General features: G+C 55.1%; 4 protein-coding genes across 4 annotated transcripts; 2 read left to right on the top strand and 2 right to left on the bottom strand.

The window, feature by feature from the left end:
* Positions 1-26: 26 nt before the first annotated feature.
* Positions 27-4,473, bottom strand: QC761_502190 (uncharacterized protein; the record flags this gene model as incomplete). The annotated part of the gene is made up of 3 exons (XM_062879457.1): positions 27-3,267; positions 3,954-4,119; positions 4,416-4,473. The coding sequence occupies 3 exons, from the start codon at positions 4,471-4,473 to the stop codon at positions 27-29; spliced, it is 3,465 nt and encodes a 1,154-aa protein (XP_062730378.1).
* Positions 4,474-6,319: 1,846 nt separating this feature from the next.
* QC761_502200 (uncharacterized protein) lies at positions 6,320-9,105 on the top strand. Its single transcript, XM_062879458.1, has 5 exons — positions 6,320-7,971; positions 8,046-8,316; positions 8,373-8,507; positions 8,567-8,813; positions 9,005-9,105. The coding sequence occupies exons 1-5, from the start codon at positions 7,621-7,623 to the stop codon at positions 9,021-9,023; spliced, it is 1,023 nt and encodes a 340-aa protein (XP_062730377.1). The 5' UTR covers positions 6,320-7,620; the 3' UTR covers positions 9,024-9,105.
* UTP6 (U3 snoRNP protein) lies at positions 9,055-10,529 on the bottom strand. The gene is made up of 2 exons (XM_062879459.1): positions 10,368-10,529; positions 9,055-10,298 (listed from the first exon to the last, which is right to left on the bottom strand). The coding sequence occupies exons 1-2, from the start codon at positions 10,455-10,457 to the stop codon at positions 9,147-9,149; spliced, it is 1,242 nt and encodes a 413-aa protein (XP_062730376.1). The 5' UTR covers positions 10,458-10,529; the 3' UTR covers positions 9,055-9,146.
* On the top strand, positions 9,482-14,521 carry CWH43. The gene is given in 9 exon segments (XM_062879460.1): positions 9,482-10,669; positions 10,680-11,155; positions 11,230-11,397; positions 11,471-11,803; positions 11,854-11,980; positions 12,089-12,130; positions 12,186-12,270; positions 12,321-12,366; positions 12,420-14,521. 8 exon segments carry the CDS (start codon positions 11,053-11,055, stop codon positions 14,429-14,431), a joined length of 2,916 nt encoding a protein of 971 aa, XP_062730375.1. The 5' UTR covers positions 9,482-10,669; positions 10,680-11,052; the 3' UTR covers positions 14,432-14,521.
* The last annotated feature ends 196 nt before the right edge of the window (positions 14,522-14,717 follow it).

Raw genomic sequence — 14,717 nt, 5'->3', positions numbered from 1 at the left:
ACAGAAAATTACCCAATGAGGATGCTTCAGCGGACCAGGCGGGCATACGCGACCAAGTCAGTCAACATCCCTTCCACGGTCCATTCCCTGGCATGCATTTGCAGAGCCTGCAAGACACTTTCGCTCGCCGGCAGGATCTCGGGCGGAATACCGCTCTCACCTGCTGGGCGGTGTGGGTCCCTAGCCTTCTCGCACAACCTCCTGATCAAGTTGATGCCGACCGACGAGATGTAGACGAGCTCGGCATCTCGCTTTGGCGGGCCACGCCCTGGCCTCATAACCTGGCTTTCGTACAGACTGCTGATTTGCCGGACGAGCGCATACAAGTTCTGCGCAAACCCATTGCCCGAGGCCAGCCATGATCGCGCCACTCCGCTGTCAAACTCCGGCGCCAGCCCTGCCATAATGTCGGCAGCGAGGAGACCTTGCATGATGATGGGTTTCCGAACCTCGACGAGCGGGGGCAACGGGTGGCGAGGTTCCTTGGTGCAGTCGGGAATAGGGGCGATAGCAAGCGCAAAGGCTCTGGTGAGCAGTTCGCAGGGCGGAGACGTGTTGAGCATAGACTCATTCGTGAAGATGGCCGTGTAGTGTGTCCGATTCGGTTCGTCCCGCGCGAGTAGTTTGGCCAGCGAATCAACGGCGTGTGGGAGATAGGGGTGCGACCGAGGGTCGTAAACTGAAAAGTACAGCTTGCCGTTCACCATCGTCGGGGGTGGATTGGGTGCAAAGGCGAGCAAAAATTGCAACAAGCAAAAGGCCTGTTCTCGCCCTGGTATTTCAATCGCACCAGCAATGTTGCTGAGTAGTGTGACCAGATCCTTCATGATATCCAGTGTGTTTGCGTTGCTCCGAAGCAGCATTTCGCGTGTTCCCATGTATCTAATGACCACGCACAACAACTTGATGACGGCTTCATCGGCGAGAGCCGGATGGTTATCATCGCGCCAGGACATGTTGCGGAAGATAGTTGTGATGCATATGAGCCTGTCAGCCGCGCGCTCAAGGTCATACTCCGAGGAACCATGGACCGGGATGCTCTTGACGGTAAGCCTATCGATGCGACAAGCCCGGACAATATCCTCATAGGGCGAAATAACAATCTCGTTGGACGCCTCCTCCGAACTTTCGGCGAGTAGCTCAATCTGCTCTTCTGCGCAGTCCACAAGCGCCTCTACCAGCTCGGGGCAGAACTTGAGTTCAATTTGAGGGATCGGGATAGTGTTGGTCGGCGTGAAAGAGTAGAAGTCACTGGCCGTAATCTTTGCAAGGACATCGAGGGCAAGCCGAACTTCGCCATGAATGCCGCTTTGGAGACTCTTGGTGATGGCATGGAGATCGACATTCCCGAGTTCATAGGCAGCTGGCAGGTCGATCCAGGCGTTTTGGAGCTCCTCGCCAACCTTTATCAGGCTACCGTCAACTCCTCCATATGATATGTGTTCCCGAGAAGACGGCATGTACTCCTCGGGATTCGTGACAAAGGGGGCGGCAAACTTGACGGTGCCCGTCAATTCCTCAGCCATTCTCTGATTTTCTGCCTGCGCCGAGCCGGTGACAGACATGCTGCCAGGTTTTCCTTGGGCAGGAGACTGCACAGAAAAGTCCTCATTCGTGGGCGTGGCCTGTACGCTTCTGGACAAGCTGTGGCGCTGTTGGTGGGTCTGGCTGGGCATCATGGGCTGTTGACCGTGAACCGGGAAACCGTTCATGCCGGCTTGCTGTCCACCCGGAGGCTTGGCTGGCGACGGCATCGGACCTTGCTGGAGTGGTGATGGCTGACCGGGCTGCATCATCTGCCCCGGCATCTGGCCAGGAGGCATAATCTTAGTAGGCGTTCCTGGGGCCATCTGCGGAGCCTTCTGCATCCCTCCCTGCTGCATGCGCATCTTGACCATTTCTTCATACTTGAACAGCCACCGCTCGTAAATTGCTTTGAAGTGGGAGGGTGCCGCCGGTACTTGCTGCGGGTGGATATTCAGGGCCATGGATACCTGGACCCAACCATTTGATTGTGTGACGGCGCGGTATCCTCCAAATTTCATGACTGCGTGGAACAAAGCTTGTAGATCGATAGGCTGATTCCCAATGGTGGGAAGCGTTTGGTCCATCACCTGACCGCTCGAGGCAAAAAAGGCGCGGAGTTGATTTAGAAACTGGGCTGGAGGAACCTGCCTCAAAAACTGTTGTGCAGGTATGCCTTGTTGGGGCCTCATTCCTCCTGGTGGCATCTGTCCGTTCGGAACACCTGGTCTGCCGGCCATCATATTCCTCTGCTGAGCTTGGTGCTGAACTTGAGCCTGGACGTGAGCTTGGGCTTGGATTTGGGCCGGTGTCAAGTTTGCGTTTGGAGCAATTTGCATCATGTTCTGAGCATTGATTTGCTGTTGTAATGACCGCTGCTGCTGCATCTGCATTTGATACAGAAGTTGCTGCTGTTTTTGGGGATCCATTGCGCCGCGCCCTTGGCCCATCTGTTGCTGCAGCATCATGTTTTGCATCTGACCCGCCATTGGATTTTGCATTTGCTGAGGCATCTGTTGTATTTGCTGGGGAAGCTGACCTTGCATCTGGGTCATGTGCTGAGCCATCATGGGGTTTCCCATGGGATTGGGCGACGGCGACGGCCTCGCAGGAGATTGGGCCGTGAATTGAGGATTAAAGCCTTGTGGAAAAGCATTCTGTTGCATAAAAGCCTGCGGGTTTCCTCCGTGCTCAGATGGAACCGGCGACGTCTGTGGGAATTGTTGCGCGGCAGGCGAGAATGGATGGGGAGATGCGGTCGACACCCTCTGTGGCACACTGCCTGGCCGCATCTGGTTGCTCATTATGGGAGACGGAGTAGCATTGGCCGAGCCGTTTTGCTGAAGATGAGGGTATGGGGACGGCTGGCCACCTTGTTGTTGCGCCATGCCTGGTGGTTGATAGCCCGGGAACGGCGATTGCTGGGGTGTCTCGGCGCGTGAGGTTGGCAGTATGCCGGGTGCCTGTCGCGGTGACTGTCCGATGCTATCTTCTCTGGGACGAGTCCGTTTCGATGGGATGACTGAGTTGGTCTGATACATCGCGTTCGGAAAGGACGGCGAGGCATTGCGCATCGGGGTATTCTGCATGGCGAGTTGCTGGGGGTTCGCGAACTGCGGGTTGAATTGGGCGGGATTTCCCATAAAGGCCGAAGGGTCCATCATGACGCCGGCAACAGCAGCCGGGTCGGCGATCGCAAAGCCGTTGCCATTGTGAGAGGGAACAGCGCCGTCGTTTATCCAACTCATGGCGGTCGCGATGTGTGATGGAGGCTCGGGGGGAAGGTGGTTACGGCAACGAGGACGGGAGAGTCGCACCCATCAGCTTCAATGAAAACCCTTTGCGACCGGCGGTTAGCGACGACGTAATTCGATAAAAGCACGTGCCAGTCAAAGGGAAACGATGGAATAAAGATGCAGAGTCGCACGGCAGAGACTTGTCGCGATGGAGCAAGTATCAGTCGCGTCGCGGTGGGTGGTCGGGTATGGCAGAGGAGTGTGTGTGTGCAGTGGGTTAAAACGGGGCAGGGACACCGGATTCTGGCTGGCGCTGGGTGCAGGGCTCTGCTGCTTGCGTGTGGTGCGGCAGCCCGGGGGGGCAGTGGTGCTGGGTCCACCCAAGCAAGCAGCAACAGGGCCACAGAGAGGGAACAGCAGAGGGTGGCAGCAGCAGAAGAAAAAAAAAACCCCAGGACAGAGCCTGCCCGGAGTCGCAGACTTCTTGCGACGGCCTGAGCTGCCGCTGTCGCAAATGCGATGGATGGATGCCGATTCGGGAGCACCGTCGGGAGCCAGCAACCGGGCTCCGGAAAGCCAAACAACCGCCGGCTCCAAGCAGGACCACCAGCCCGAGCAGCAACCGCCAGGCGGACACCGGGACACAGGGAAGGAATGAGAAAGTGGAGGCCATACGGCCAAGGTTTGACGTACTCGAAACTAGGAGTCCGGAAGTTGATGCTGGAGCCGCGAGAATTTTTCGCCGTCAGCGCCTCTCGGGTGGTCACCCAAACCTCGAGACTTCCACAGTCACCACCACGAAGTCCCGGCTTTTGCCAGACCTGCAGCTCGAGGCGTGGAAAAGGCACTCGTCGGGCTTCTGCTATAAGGTTCGGAAACGAATCGGCAGGCCGGGGGGTGGATAGGGTGGATGAGGGAAACAAAAGGGCAGGTCTTACCTCAGTACCCAGGTCGCGCGTGCTTGTCGGATGTCCACTGTCCAGTGGTGCTGTGCTGTGACAGAGCGCACGCCGCGAAAAGGAACGCTGGTTGCTTTTCAGCCGGACAAACCTTGGGGCCCTCCTGAAACGGCCTAGTCTTGCGGGTCCCTCCCGCTCTCTATGACCAATCAGAGCCACAGATAAGGCGCGACATCCAAAACAGTGGCCCGTGCACCGTGTGTTTCCACCAAAGGCTCTCTGTCTGAGCCTCTGACGCTCTGGCCGTTCACCATCATGGCCAGCGTTTTCAAATGGCACCTCACAGCCCTGTCAGCCGTTTCTGACAAGGTCATGAACAGAGACGCCTTATGCATCGAAAGTGATATTCCTTGGCTTCGGAAACCAGGGGAATTCTGGCCGTCCAATATCCAGCAAAGCGTCACACTTTTCGAAAGCCAGAATAGGAGGTGAGGGTGTTCTTGCTGTGTGCTCATGGTGATCTTGACATCCTGGGAAGGGTCTCACGATGCTCGTGCCATGGTTGGTGCGGGAGCGAGCTCGAGGAAGATGAAGTATAAATGAACGGGCATGTTTTCCGATGGGCAGCCATGTCCCTTTATACTCAGGGGTAGCCGGCCCGGCGACAGAGTGGTGGATGGGTGGCGTTGAAGACTTGATAATGATGGGACAGAGATGCTGATAATGGGTGGATGGGCTTTGGCCCGACCAGCAGCCAATCGCTCCACAGTCAAACTCAAAGAGCAGCACTCGGTGACGGAAAAAAGTCACACAAATGAGGAGAAATCCGTATGAAGAGTGTCGCCAGAATTGAAAGAGTCCTCATTGCCGACACCCAAGATGTACCGGCGCCTAGATTTGGCGACTCGCTTGACCGCCGACAGACCGCCGCACCTCCCGCATTGCTGCCCCGCCGATAATCACCGCATGACTTGGACTTGGCCCAGCAGTCGTCTGGTGCCTGTTTTTGCCGCTCATTCCAGCCTGAAAATGACAGCAGCCATGCTCATTCCCGTTCTCTCTTGCAGTGGTCGAACTGCCAGCAGAGGAGGTTGTCGCATGTTGATGGCCAGTCCCGTCTCATTCAGGCCGGTTCCCAGGGCCCCGGATTTGAGCGAAGTGGATTGGGGTCGTGGAGGTGCTCCTGGCCTGCCCGCCCTGGGTGGTCCTCCCACCCCTAATGAGCCCATCCTCGTCAATCCATCCAGTGCTGGTCGTAGTCGAGAATCTGGTGATGATGACATCGTTTCTCATTCCCTCTCCCTCAGTTTCCCAAATCCCCCACGTGTCGCTGGAAATGTTGTCGTTGTCATCTTGCTATTCTTGTGCTGCTCCCACTGGCCGTTTGCACTAACAGCGCTGGGTCCGCTCTGGGGCAAAGGGACTTGAAGCATGATAGCAACGCCTTGTTCATATGGCAGCAGAATCAGCAACAACGCTGTGAAACAATCCAGACGGTGGGAAGGAGAAGAAAAAAAGGGCAAAAATGAGACGGGAAATGAAGCAGGAAAGGAAACGAAGGGGGGAGGTGGGCAGTTGGCCATTTTATTGTCGGTTGACCTTCAGCACCAAAGTCACTTTTACAGCCAGGCACTAAAAATTCTCCGACCAGCAGACCATTTGACAGGGCATCGAACACCTCCACCACCCCAGCCCAGCCAAACTCAAATGCTTTTGGTACCTCTGTCCCAGCCCTCGTCCCCGTCCTCGTCCTCGTCCTCCGTTCTTCCGTCTTTTTTTTGTGTTTCCCACGAGGCACAAGAGCAAGACACAGATTGTGGCTGGGCGTGTGGGTGTCCATAGCGTTGATATGATTCTTGGTCGTCACCACCTACCTACCTGACCCCCCCTTTCCCATTCCAGGTTCCCCCTCCCCTCTTCTCCTTGACGGTAGATCCGGGCAGCCTGTCACCATCCACTCCGAGCCTTTTCCTTACTGCGTCTTGATTGCATGTCCACAGTCACAAAGATTGCGCTCTCGTGCCTTGTATTGTTTCTCTTTCCAGCGAGGTGGTACACTACATAAGTTGTTGACTCGTCAAAGTGCTCTTTTTTCTTCGGCTCTTCGTAGTCCCCCGTGGCTTTTCCCCCCTCCTCGCCCCCTCCCCCACATCCGGTTTGGTTGAGGTGCTTCTTGGGTCACGGCACGCTTACCACCAGATTTATACCCAGTGGCCGACCTGCTATGTTTCGTGGCCTTGTTCACCACTTCTATTTGTCCTTGATTTTCATCAGAGATTTGTAGCCCGAAATCACTGTTGTATGGTAATGGTAGGGCCTGGTGTGCTCGGCAGCAATGGTGATCAATCAACCCCGGCCGCTTGTTTCGTCAATCCTCCACGGACCCCTGCTCTCCGGCCGCTGTGTCCAGCCATCGTGCCATCCAAACAACCACAGCGCAGCGATGTACGAAGACCAGGGCTCTCTACGCATGCAAGGCACTCGTCGAATGTCGAATCTGAAAGATCTGCTTTGTCCGCGAGGTGCTCATTCTTATCTGCCGTCAAGGGCCACAACCAAGCCTTCGGGCAGCCACACACTGTCAAGTCACCACCTCACCAACTCACCAACTCACCAAGTCAATATCGCAGGGCTTGTGAACTAATGCTCAAGCAATGATTTGTGCTCATCAGGGAAACAGGGAAAATGTCGACCCAAGCGGAAGAACTTGGATGAAACAAAGTCGTGGTGATGATACAAACAGTATATCGGCCATCCTGATATTTCATCTCGACGACTGTTGATTCTGTCCAAATACCCGGAGTGCCCGGGGGCACCTAGCGAAAAGCAACGATGGGCTCGCTCTACCAGCTGTTCCCATCCGTGGGGGAATGCATTCCGTTGGTGACATCCGCCTCTTTGACGACACGTCAGATCCCACGTCGGCACTTCGTTCCTGGAACCCCTCAGAGGACGTGATTGCCTGCCTGCCTTGCTTTGCTCTGTGGACTTGTGGCCCAGGGGACGTGATTACCCACTGCAGAACAACCCCAGATTCACAATATCATTGTCACTTTGCCTTGGGCATGGGCAGCGGCGGGTACCTGTTGTCATTGGGAAGACGATCATTTCCAGCGAGGAAAATGTCAGGTATTTCATAAAAGTATTTGAGGCATGTACCTTGCCGGAGAAAACCCTCCTCTTCCTCGAGATATCGCGGACTCCCAATGCCCGGGGATTGAATTCGGCCCGGGCCGATGATGTCGGGGATCCTCTTTCGGGAGTCCCATCCGGGCGTCAAGACCCGCTCTGTGGAGGGCAACCCTTCATCATCAAAACCAGCCAGATCAATTCGCACCCACCATTACCTGGAATATTGAGTGACCAAGTCATTTGGTTATGAGTTCTCAATACCAAATGACTTTCAGAATATAAATCAAGCATAAACTAAGAGATCGGTAAGTTTCGTGGAGCAAAAGTCCATGGTTCCAAAGGGCTGGGCAACGTCGCGTGTCGCGTGCGCTCCGTGGTGGCTATCCTTGGCTTGGCAGGGGCCTGGTCTCTCTCAACGACCATGTAAATTTGCAATCAGATCTGACCGTCCCCCTTCATCACATACAACCAAAGTGAATATTTCAGGTTTTGCAGCCGTCCGGTTTGCGTCAGCAGCATCCAAAATGCCGAAGAGAAAGTCTACCCATGCCGAACAGCCAGTCGTGGCAGCTCCTGAGCCGCGCCGGCGTTCAATGCGTCTGCAAAGGACGGAGGATGAGACTGAGCCCAAAGCTGTGAAGAATGAGAAGGCCTCAAAGGCAGATGTCAAAACTGAAGAGGTACGTGGTTTCCCTTCTCGGCTTGAGATTATCTGATCATCAGTGGACCACAAACGTGCTCACATCCTGCTCAGGACGAGCCATCCACCAAGAAATCAAGGACCTCAAAACAGGAGACGGAGCCTGTGGTTAATAAGTCCTCACCACCAGCCAAAAAAGCAACCAAAAAGGCCATCAAAAGGGAGGAGGTTGAAGAAGCTTCGCCCTCTCCTGCCCCGGATGAGTCCGAAGAAAAGAACTATTGGCTTCTCAAAGCCGAGCCCGAGTCTCGGTATGAGAACGGTGTTGATGTCAAATTTTCGATCGACGACCTGGCGGCCAAGACTGAGCCAGAGCCGTGGGATGGTATGCTGATCGCTTCCCGTTGTCTCCCACTTATTCTCCTTCTAACATCTCACCAGGCATCCGCAATTACGCCGCCCGCAACAACCTTCGAGCCATGAAGAAGGGTGACTTGGCCTTCTTTTACCACTCCAACTGCAAGGAGCCCGGGATCGTGGGGACGATGGAGATTGTAAAGGAGCACTCGCCTGATCGTAGGTTGCTCACGGCAAATGTGTTCTGTCGAGGGTCTCTTTACTAACGTGTTGGATAGTGTCTGCTCACGACCCCAAAGCGCCATACTACGACCCAAAGTCCAAGCCCTCCGACCCCAAATGGAGCGTTGTTCACGTCAAATTCCACCAAAAGTTCAACAAGCCGATTACGCTGAAAGAACTCAGGGAACTGGGCGCGCCCGGGGGGCCTTTGGACAAGATGCAAATGATCAAGCAGTCGAGGCTGAGCGTCAGCAAGGTCTCGGCTTCCGAGTGGAAGTTTCTTATGGCGGTTGCCGAGAGAAGGTGAGGCCGTAGCTTCTCTTGCATGGTGAAACACCAGTCGATCTTCGGACCCATGATTCGGCGGATGGGCCACCCCTCGGTTCGCACCATCGGATATGGCTGTTGGCGGATAGTCAGTCGTGCTGTGGGAGGCGGAACCAGATTACTGTAATGATTACGGGTGGAATTATGCTGACGATAATGACCCCCAGCTTCCAGACCCTGACATAGTCATCGACCGAAAGTTGCTTGCGGGGTACGAGGCAGAACAGTTTGAGCACGAAAATTATGACCCTTACCCCGGTAAAGACATGGACCTCTAGTTGTAATTCCATTAATCATGTTATCTGGGTATCAATTCGCAACCTGCTGTTCCAACGACCCCTTTGTGTGCTGCAACACCATCTTAATCCCCTCGTCCAATCCCTCGACGGCCAAAACCCCGTCGAGCCAGCTCACCATCTTTTCTACCAATGCCTTCTTGTCGTTTGTCTCTTCCAGACCCTTCTTCAGCCTCGCCAGCACTTCCCTGAGCGCCTTGGGGAACTCCACACTCAACGCGTTCACACCCACAACCGGCTGTCTAATCCAGCAGCTGACAGTGCAAGCATGGCCAGGATACAGCTCCTGCATCGCACCCAGCACATGCCCCACAATCCTCTCCTGCGATGACACCCCGCCAAACTGCGCAAACATGTCGAAAAACATCTCGGCCGCCCTCGCCCCGAAGAACTGTTGCTTCCGTGCTATGTCGAAGATGGCCATTGGTATCGCTCCACTCAGCGCAGGGCTCTGCTCAATCTTCCTGGTCTCCTCTTCTGTCATGACCTTCTTCTTCTTTGGCTTCCCATCCGCACCCTCGGCATCCGGATCAGGAAGCATCAACTCGCCGTCCATGTCCTCATCCTCGCTATCCTCCTCGTCAAATTCGATAACATCCCCCTCTTGCAGCGTTTCCGTGTCCTTGATCGCCTCGACAGGATTAACCCCCTTTCTAACCCCCTTCCCAGCCTTCTTCGCCTCAATCTTCTGCAGCCACTCCATCTCACACCTGGCGTACTCCACCCAAAGGTCTGGCTCCGTGGTGCAAAACCGGCACCCTCTCAAGTAATGCGCCCGGGCTTTTTCCATATCCCCCGCCTTGGCGGCTCTGCGGCCAGCCAGAGCCCAAAGAGATGACTCGGACGGGTGAAGGCGGATGGCACGGGTAGCGATGCGGTTCCATCGTTTTGTGGCCTTGACGCTGGCGGCGAAGTCGAGGTAGGCAAACCAGAGCTGCAGGGAGCCCGGGTGCTTGTTGACGGCGCGCTCGAAAATGTTGAAGGTGCGTGCCTGGGAGGCGTGGGAGGAAGAGTTGCGGATTTTGAGGCGGGCGCAGCGTTTGGCGCGGAGGCGGTCGAGGGAGGTTTCCCAGGAGATGTAGGAGAGAAAGTCGGTTGGTTTGGTACCAGGGGAGAGGATGAGGTGCTCGTAGTCGGAGCGTTTGACGACGAGGGAGCGGATTTCCTCCTGGAGTTTGGGAGGTCAGCGCACTGAAAAGAGAGTGACAGAGCTAGAGGCGACGGGGGGATGTACCTTGGTGAAGATCTCTTTTTCTTCAAACTCGCGGAGCTCGGGAGCTGCTCGCTCGAGGTAGAAGCGGGCCTTTTCTGCGGCGCCACCCATGGTTATGGATTATAAACCAGGTCTGAAATGCGCTGGGTTGGTTGCGATAAGGAAACGACGGTGCAGTTGCAGTGCTGGGCGGATTGCGCAAAGCTTGGAGATGTTCTGAGAAATGGAATGGTGGAAGCTTGTTGCCGTGGGCTGGTGTTGAACTTTTTAGTGGGGCCCTGTTCACCCGGGCTCTGCCTGTGGCTCACCGAGGCTCACCGTGGCTCACCGTGGCTGCAGGGGCCGTGCAGTCGGGTCAACGGCTTGGCGCCTGTGGATTTCTCTGAATGCGGATCGCGCCGAGGTTTCTGGCGCTCTTGGTGTTGTCTCGCCATCCCGTCCAATTCGATCCTTCCCTTCGTCTCTCGATGCACAGCAACTGTTGGCCAAGACCAAGCTGTGACTTTTCTTCCCTTCTCCTCCATCTGTTCTTTTCTGCAGACACTGACTGCTACTGCCCACGGCGATGTATCCCAGCGCTTGATCCCATCTCCCAACCAAACACACACGTCTTATCGGATCCTCTGCCCTTGCCCTGCCCTTGGCCTGGCCTGAGCTTGAACCCTCGTCCGGAACCCCGCGCCGCGTCGACACGGACACGGCCACAATGGCGTCGTCGTCGTCCCGCTCCTACAAGGACAAGGACGCAGGCGTCGTCCTGTCTTTCAATGGCCAGTGGGTGAGCTGGTCGCACACTGTCGCTGCCTCCTGTGTGTAACCTGATTCACCTTATCGGACGGAGCATTTGTTTTTGCTGACCATTCCCGGCTCCTCCGGATCCCAGTGGCTTTCTTGAGCGCCCTCGTCATTGGGTCTGCGCTTCACTACCACAAGATTGTCCAGAACGAGTGGTACGGCTATCCGCAAGAATGGTTCCCTTCTGTGTCGGCCACCATTGGTGACCGTTATCCTGAACGGTCCATCTTCATGCTGTTCATTGCCATTACTTCCGGTATGTGCCCACGGCCTCTCTCCCTTGGCTGGTCAGTCCGGCTCGGTACTGACACCGAGCCTACCATCATCAGGTCCTCGATTTGCTCTCGTCGGGTTATGGTATCTCTTGACCGCGAAGCCCGGCCGAACGCTACCGAAGCTGATCGGATGGTCCGGCATCATCCGAACTCTCACATGCGGCGGGTGGACCTACATCACGTCTACCGACGACCATGACTGGCACGATATTCTTATGATCTCGTACATTGTCTTTACGATTCCGTGGACAACCGGCTGCATTGCGCTCAGTCCCCCGAATGCCAAAGCGATCAAGTACAGGAAATACATTGCGGGCGCTTTCTTCGGTACTCTGGTGCCGTTGGTGTACTTTTTCATCCAACACAAGGTTCACCGTGTTGCGGGAGGTAGGTCATGTCCAATCGGAAAAGGAAATGTCTGACACTAACACGTGTAGCGTACACCATCTACGCTTTCTTCGAATGGGCCTTGATTGTCCTCGATGTGTCCTTTGACGCCGTGACTGCTCTGGACTTTGACTCGCTCGAGATCACAATCCGGGATGTGAAGGGCACGAGCAAGGGGTACGTCCAATGGCTCCCAAGATAGCCTCAACCCATTTGTACAATGGGCTTGTACAATATCCAAGACCAAATGTTATGTCAAAAGGCTGGTTCTAAAACAGTTAGCAGAGTCAACCACTCTTCTGTGCCCACTGCTGTGCTTGAAAAGGAGTAAGCCTGTCTTATGTACCGGTCAGCCCCCACCGTAAGCTAACAATGCGCCTAGGAAGGAACAGGCCACTGGTGGTGTCTATTCTGCTGGATTCCGCTTTGGCGAGTTCCTCGACATTGCGGCTGATGTTTACCATGGCGTAAGTGGTGTCCACAATGCGCCTATGAGTGCCCATCTAACCAATGACAGTTTGTGTTCTGGTCCATCTTGACCAGCTTGGGTGTGGTCATCTGGTGTAAGTACTTTTGAATGATTTCGGTACTAACCATGTAGCTGACACGTCGATAGACTTTCCCTTGTGGCACATGGGCATCTCCGGCTATGAGGCCCTCGTCATGACCACTATTTCGCCTTTCCTGCTTGCCATCAGGCCGTTGCGCTCTTTCATCGTTAGCAACCAGCGCATTACTCACCTTCTGTCACTCGCTGGCCTTCTCGCCTATCTGGTCAAGGATCCTGTTTACCGGCTCTTTACTGTTGGCTTTGGCGTCTCCATGGGTTGTCTCAGCTGGGCTGCTACCTGGTATTCGGACTCTGTGCAGCCCACCAGACTTGAGGCTCGCATCCTTGCGTGGACCATTGGTCTGCTCATGTCGTCTGTTGCCAAGTTTGCTTGGTACACAAACAATCCCATCTGGCCCATCATGCATGCTGAGAACGGTGGCTGGAACGCCACTGGTCTCTTCCTTGCTATTCTTGCCGCCCTGAGGTTCACTCGCCGTGGCCCTCACCAGGGTGGCAACACGACCGAGAAGAAGAGTGGATCGTCTGTTCTGTCTGCTATCGGAATTGGCGGTCTGTTCTTCGGTCTGCATTCCCTTCTCTCTGACACCAGCACCATGATCCTCTGGGTTTGGGATGGTTATCCGATCCGAGGACCTGTTTCCAATGTCCATGGCTGGTACACAATCGCTGCCACGACTGCTGGTATTCTCATCGGCGTCCTCCGACCTGGTTTTGCCACGAGCTGGACTGCATACGGTCTGGGCTGCATTGGTGCTGCCTACCTTACTCTCTATGAGCAATGGCGTGGTTACTACGGTGGCTTGACTTTGGCTACCTACCTCATGGCCATTGCTGTTCCCATGATTGGCAACGCTGCCAAGAAGAGCCCTGCGGCCACTTTTGGTCTCGGCTTCCTCATTTACAATTTCTTGGTTCTCTTCCACGTCTGGGTCGTCGCCTATGCCTTTGTGCCTGGTGGCCCGCTGGTTCGGGAGCATACTGACTGGATCATGATCACCATGATGCTGGCACTCGGCATTGGGCTCTTTGATCTCATTTCCCAGCAGGCCAAAAACAACAGCAGCAGCAAGAAAAAGGTTGGTGTCATCCGCCCTGTCAACACTCACCACAGGAAGTATCATTTTGGCGTTCTTGGTGTTCTCAACCTCTTGTTCCTCTCCGCCAACTTCCTGCGCTTCCCTACCAACGACTACAAGCCTTACCACGCCAAGGACCGCCTTTTCACGGCTGGCATCTGGACGATTCACTTCTCTCTCGACAACGACATGTGGTCTTCCGAGTATCGCATGCGCGATCTTATCAAGGAGATGGAGGTGGATGTGATTGGTTTGTTGGAGTCTGATCTGCAGCGCGTCATCATGGGCAACCGTGACACCACTCAGTTCCTTGCTGAAGACCTTGGAATGTACGTCGACTATGGTCCGGGTCCCAACAAGCACACCTGGGGCGCGGCTCTGTTGTCCAAGTTCCCCATCGTCAACTCAACCCATCACCTCCTTCCCAGCCCGGTCGGCGAGCTGGCTCCTGCCATTCACGCCACTCTTGACATCTACGGAACCCTCGTCGACGTCTTTGTCTTCCACTCTGGCCAGGAAGAGGACCCCGAGGACCGTCGTCTCCAGTCAGAGTATCTCTCCAAGCTCATGGGCAGCACCAACCGCCCCAGCGTTTTGTTGTCTTACCTCGTCACGGAGCCCCTCAAGGGCAATTACAACACGTATGTCTCCGACGTGAGCGGCATGCACGACGTGGACAAGACGGACTGGGACCGCTGGTGCGAGTACATCTTGTTCAAGGGTCTCCGGAGGACGGGTTATGCCCGTGTGAGCAGGAGCACCATCACCGACACCGAGTTGCAGGTGGCCAAGTTTGTGGTTCCCAACTCGGAGGAGGACAGCAAGTTTGCTTGGGGTGTGCCGGAGGATGTAAGGGATAGACGGGTGGAGGAGCATGAGGTGCCAGAGGGGTGGAGGTTCCCGAGGATGTTTAGAGGGGAGGGAGTTAGGGGGCACCGGTATCATGTGTTTGATGAGCCGAGGTACTATAACTTTTAATTCTGTGTAATGGTGAGATGGGTGGGGGCAGGGATGTAATGTGGGATGATATGGAATATGGGGGAGGGATATGGCATTGGGTGACTGGGAATTGGGGAGGGGTTGGAAGGATGGCTTTGGTTGGTATATTTAGGATATTGGTTGGTGATGGGGAAGGGAGATGAATGTGGGGATGAAAAAGTGATGTGATACCATGAAATGAGATTGGCTGGGTGGTTGGTAGGCAGGGGGAGTGGTTCATTTTTGGCTGCTTTGCTTCTATATGTGTTTGATTAGTGTATTTATT

The sequence above is a fragment of the Podospora bellae-mahoneyi genome, chromosome 5 (genome assembly GCF_035222275.1).
Source record: "Podospora bellae-mahoneyi strain CBS 112042 chromosome 5, whole genome shotgun sequence".
In the NCBI taxonomy this organism is placed as follows: domain Eukaryota; kingdom Fungi; phylum Ascomycota; class Sordariomycetes; order Sordariales; family Podosporaceae; genus Podospora; species Podospora bellae-mahoneyi.
The sequence above is the reverse complement of the archived record's forward strand: the minus strand, read 5'-3'. Positions and strand labels throughout refer to the sequence as shown.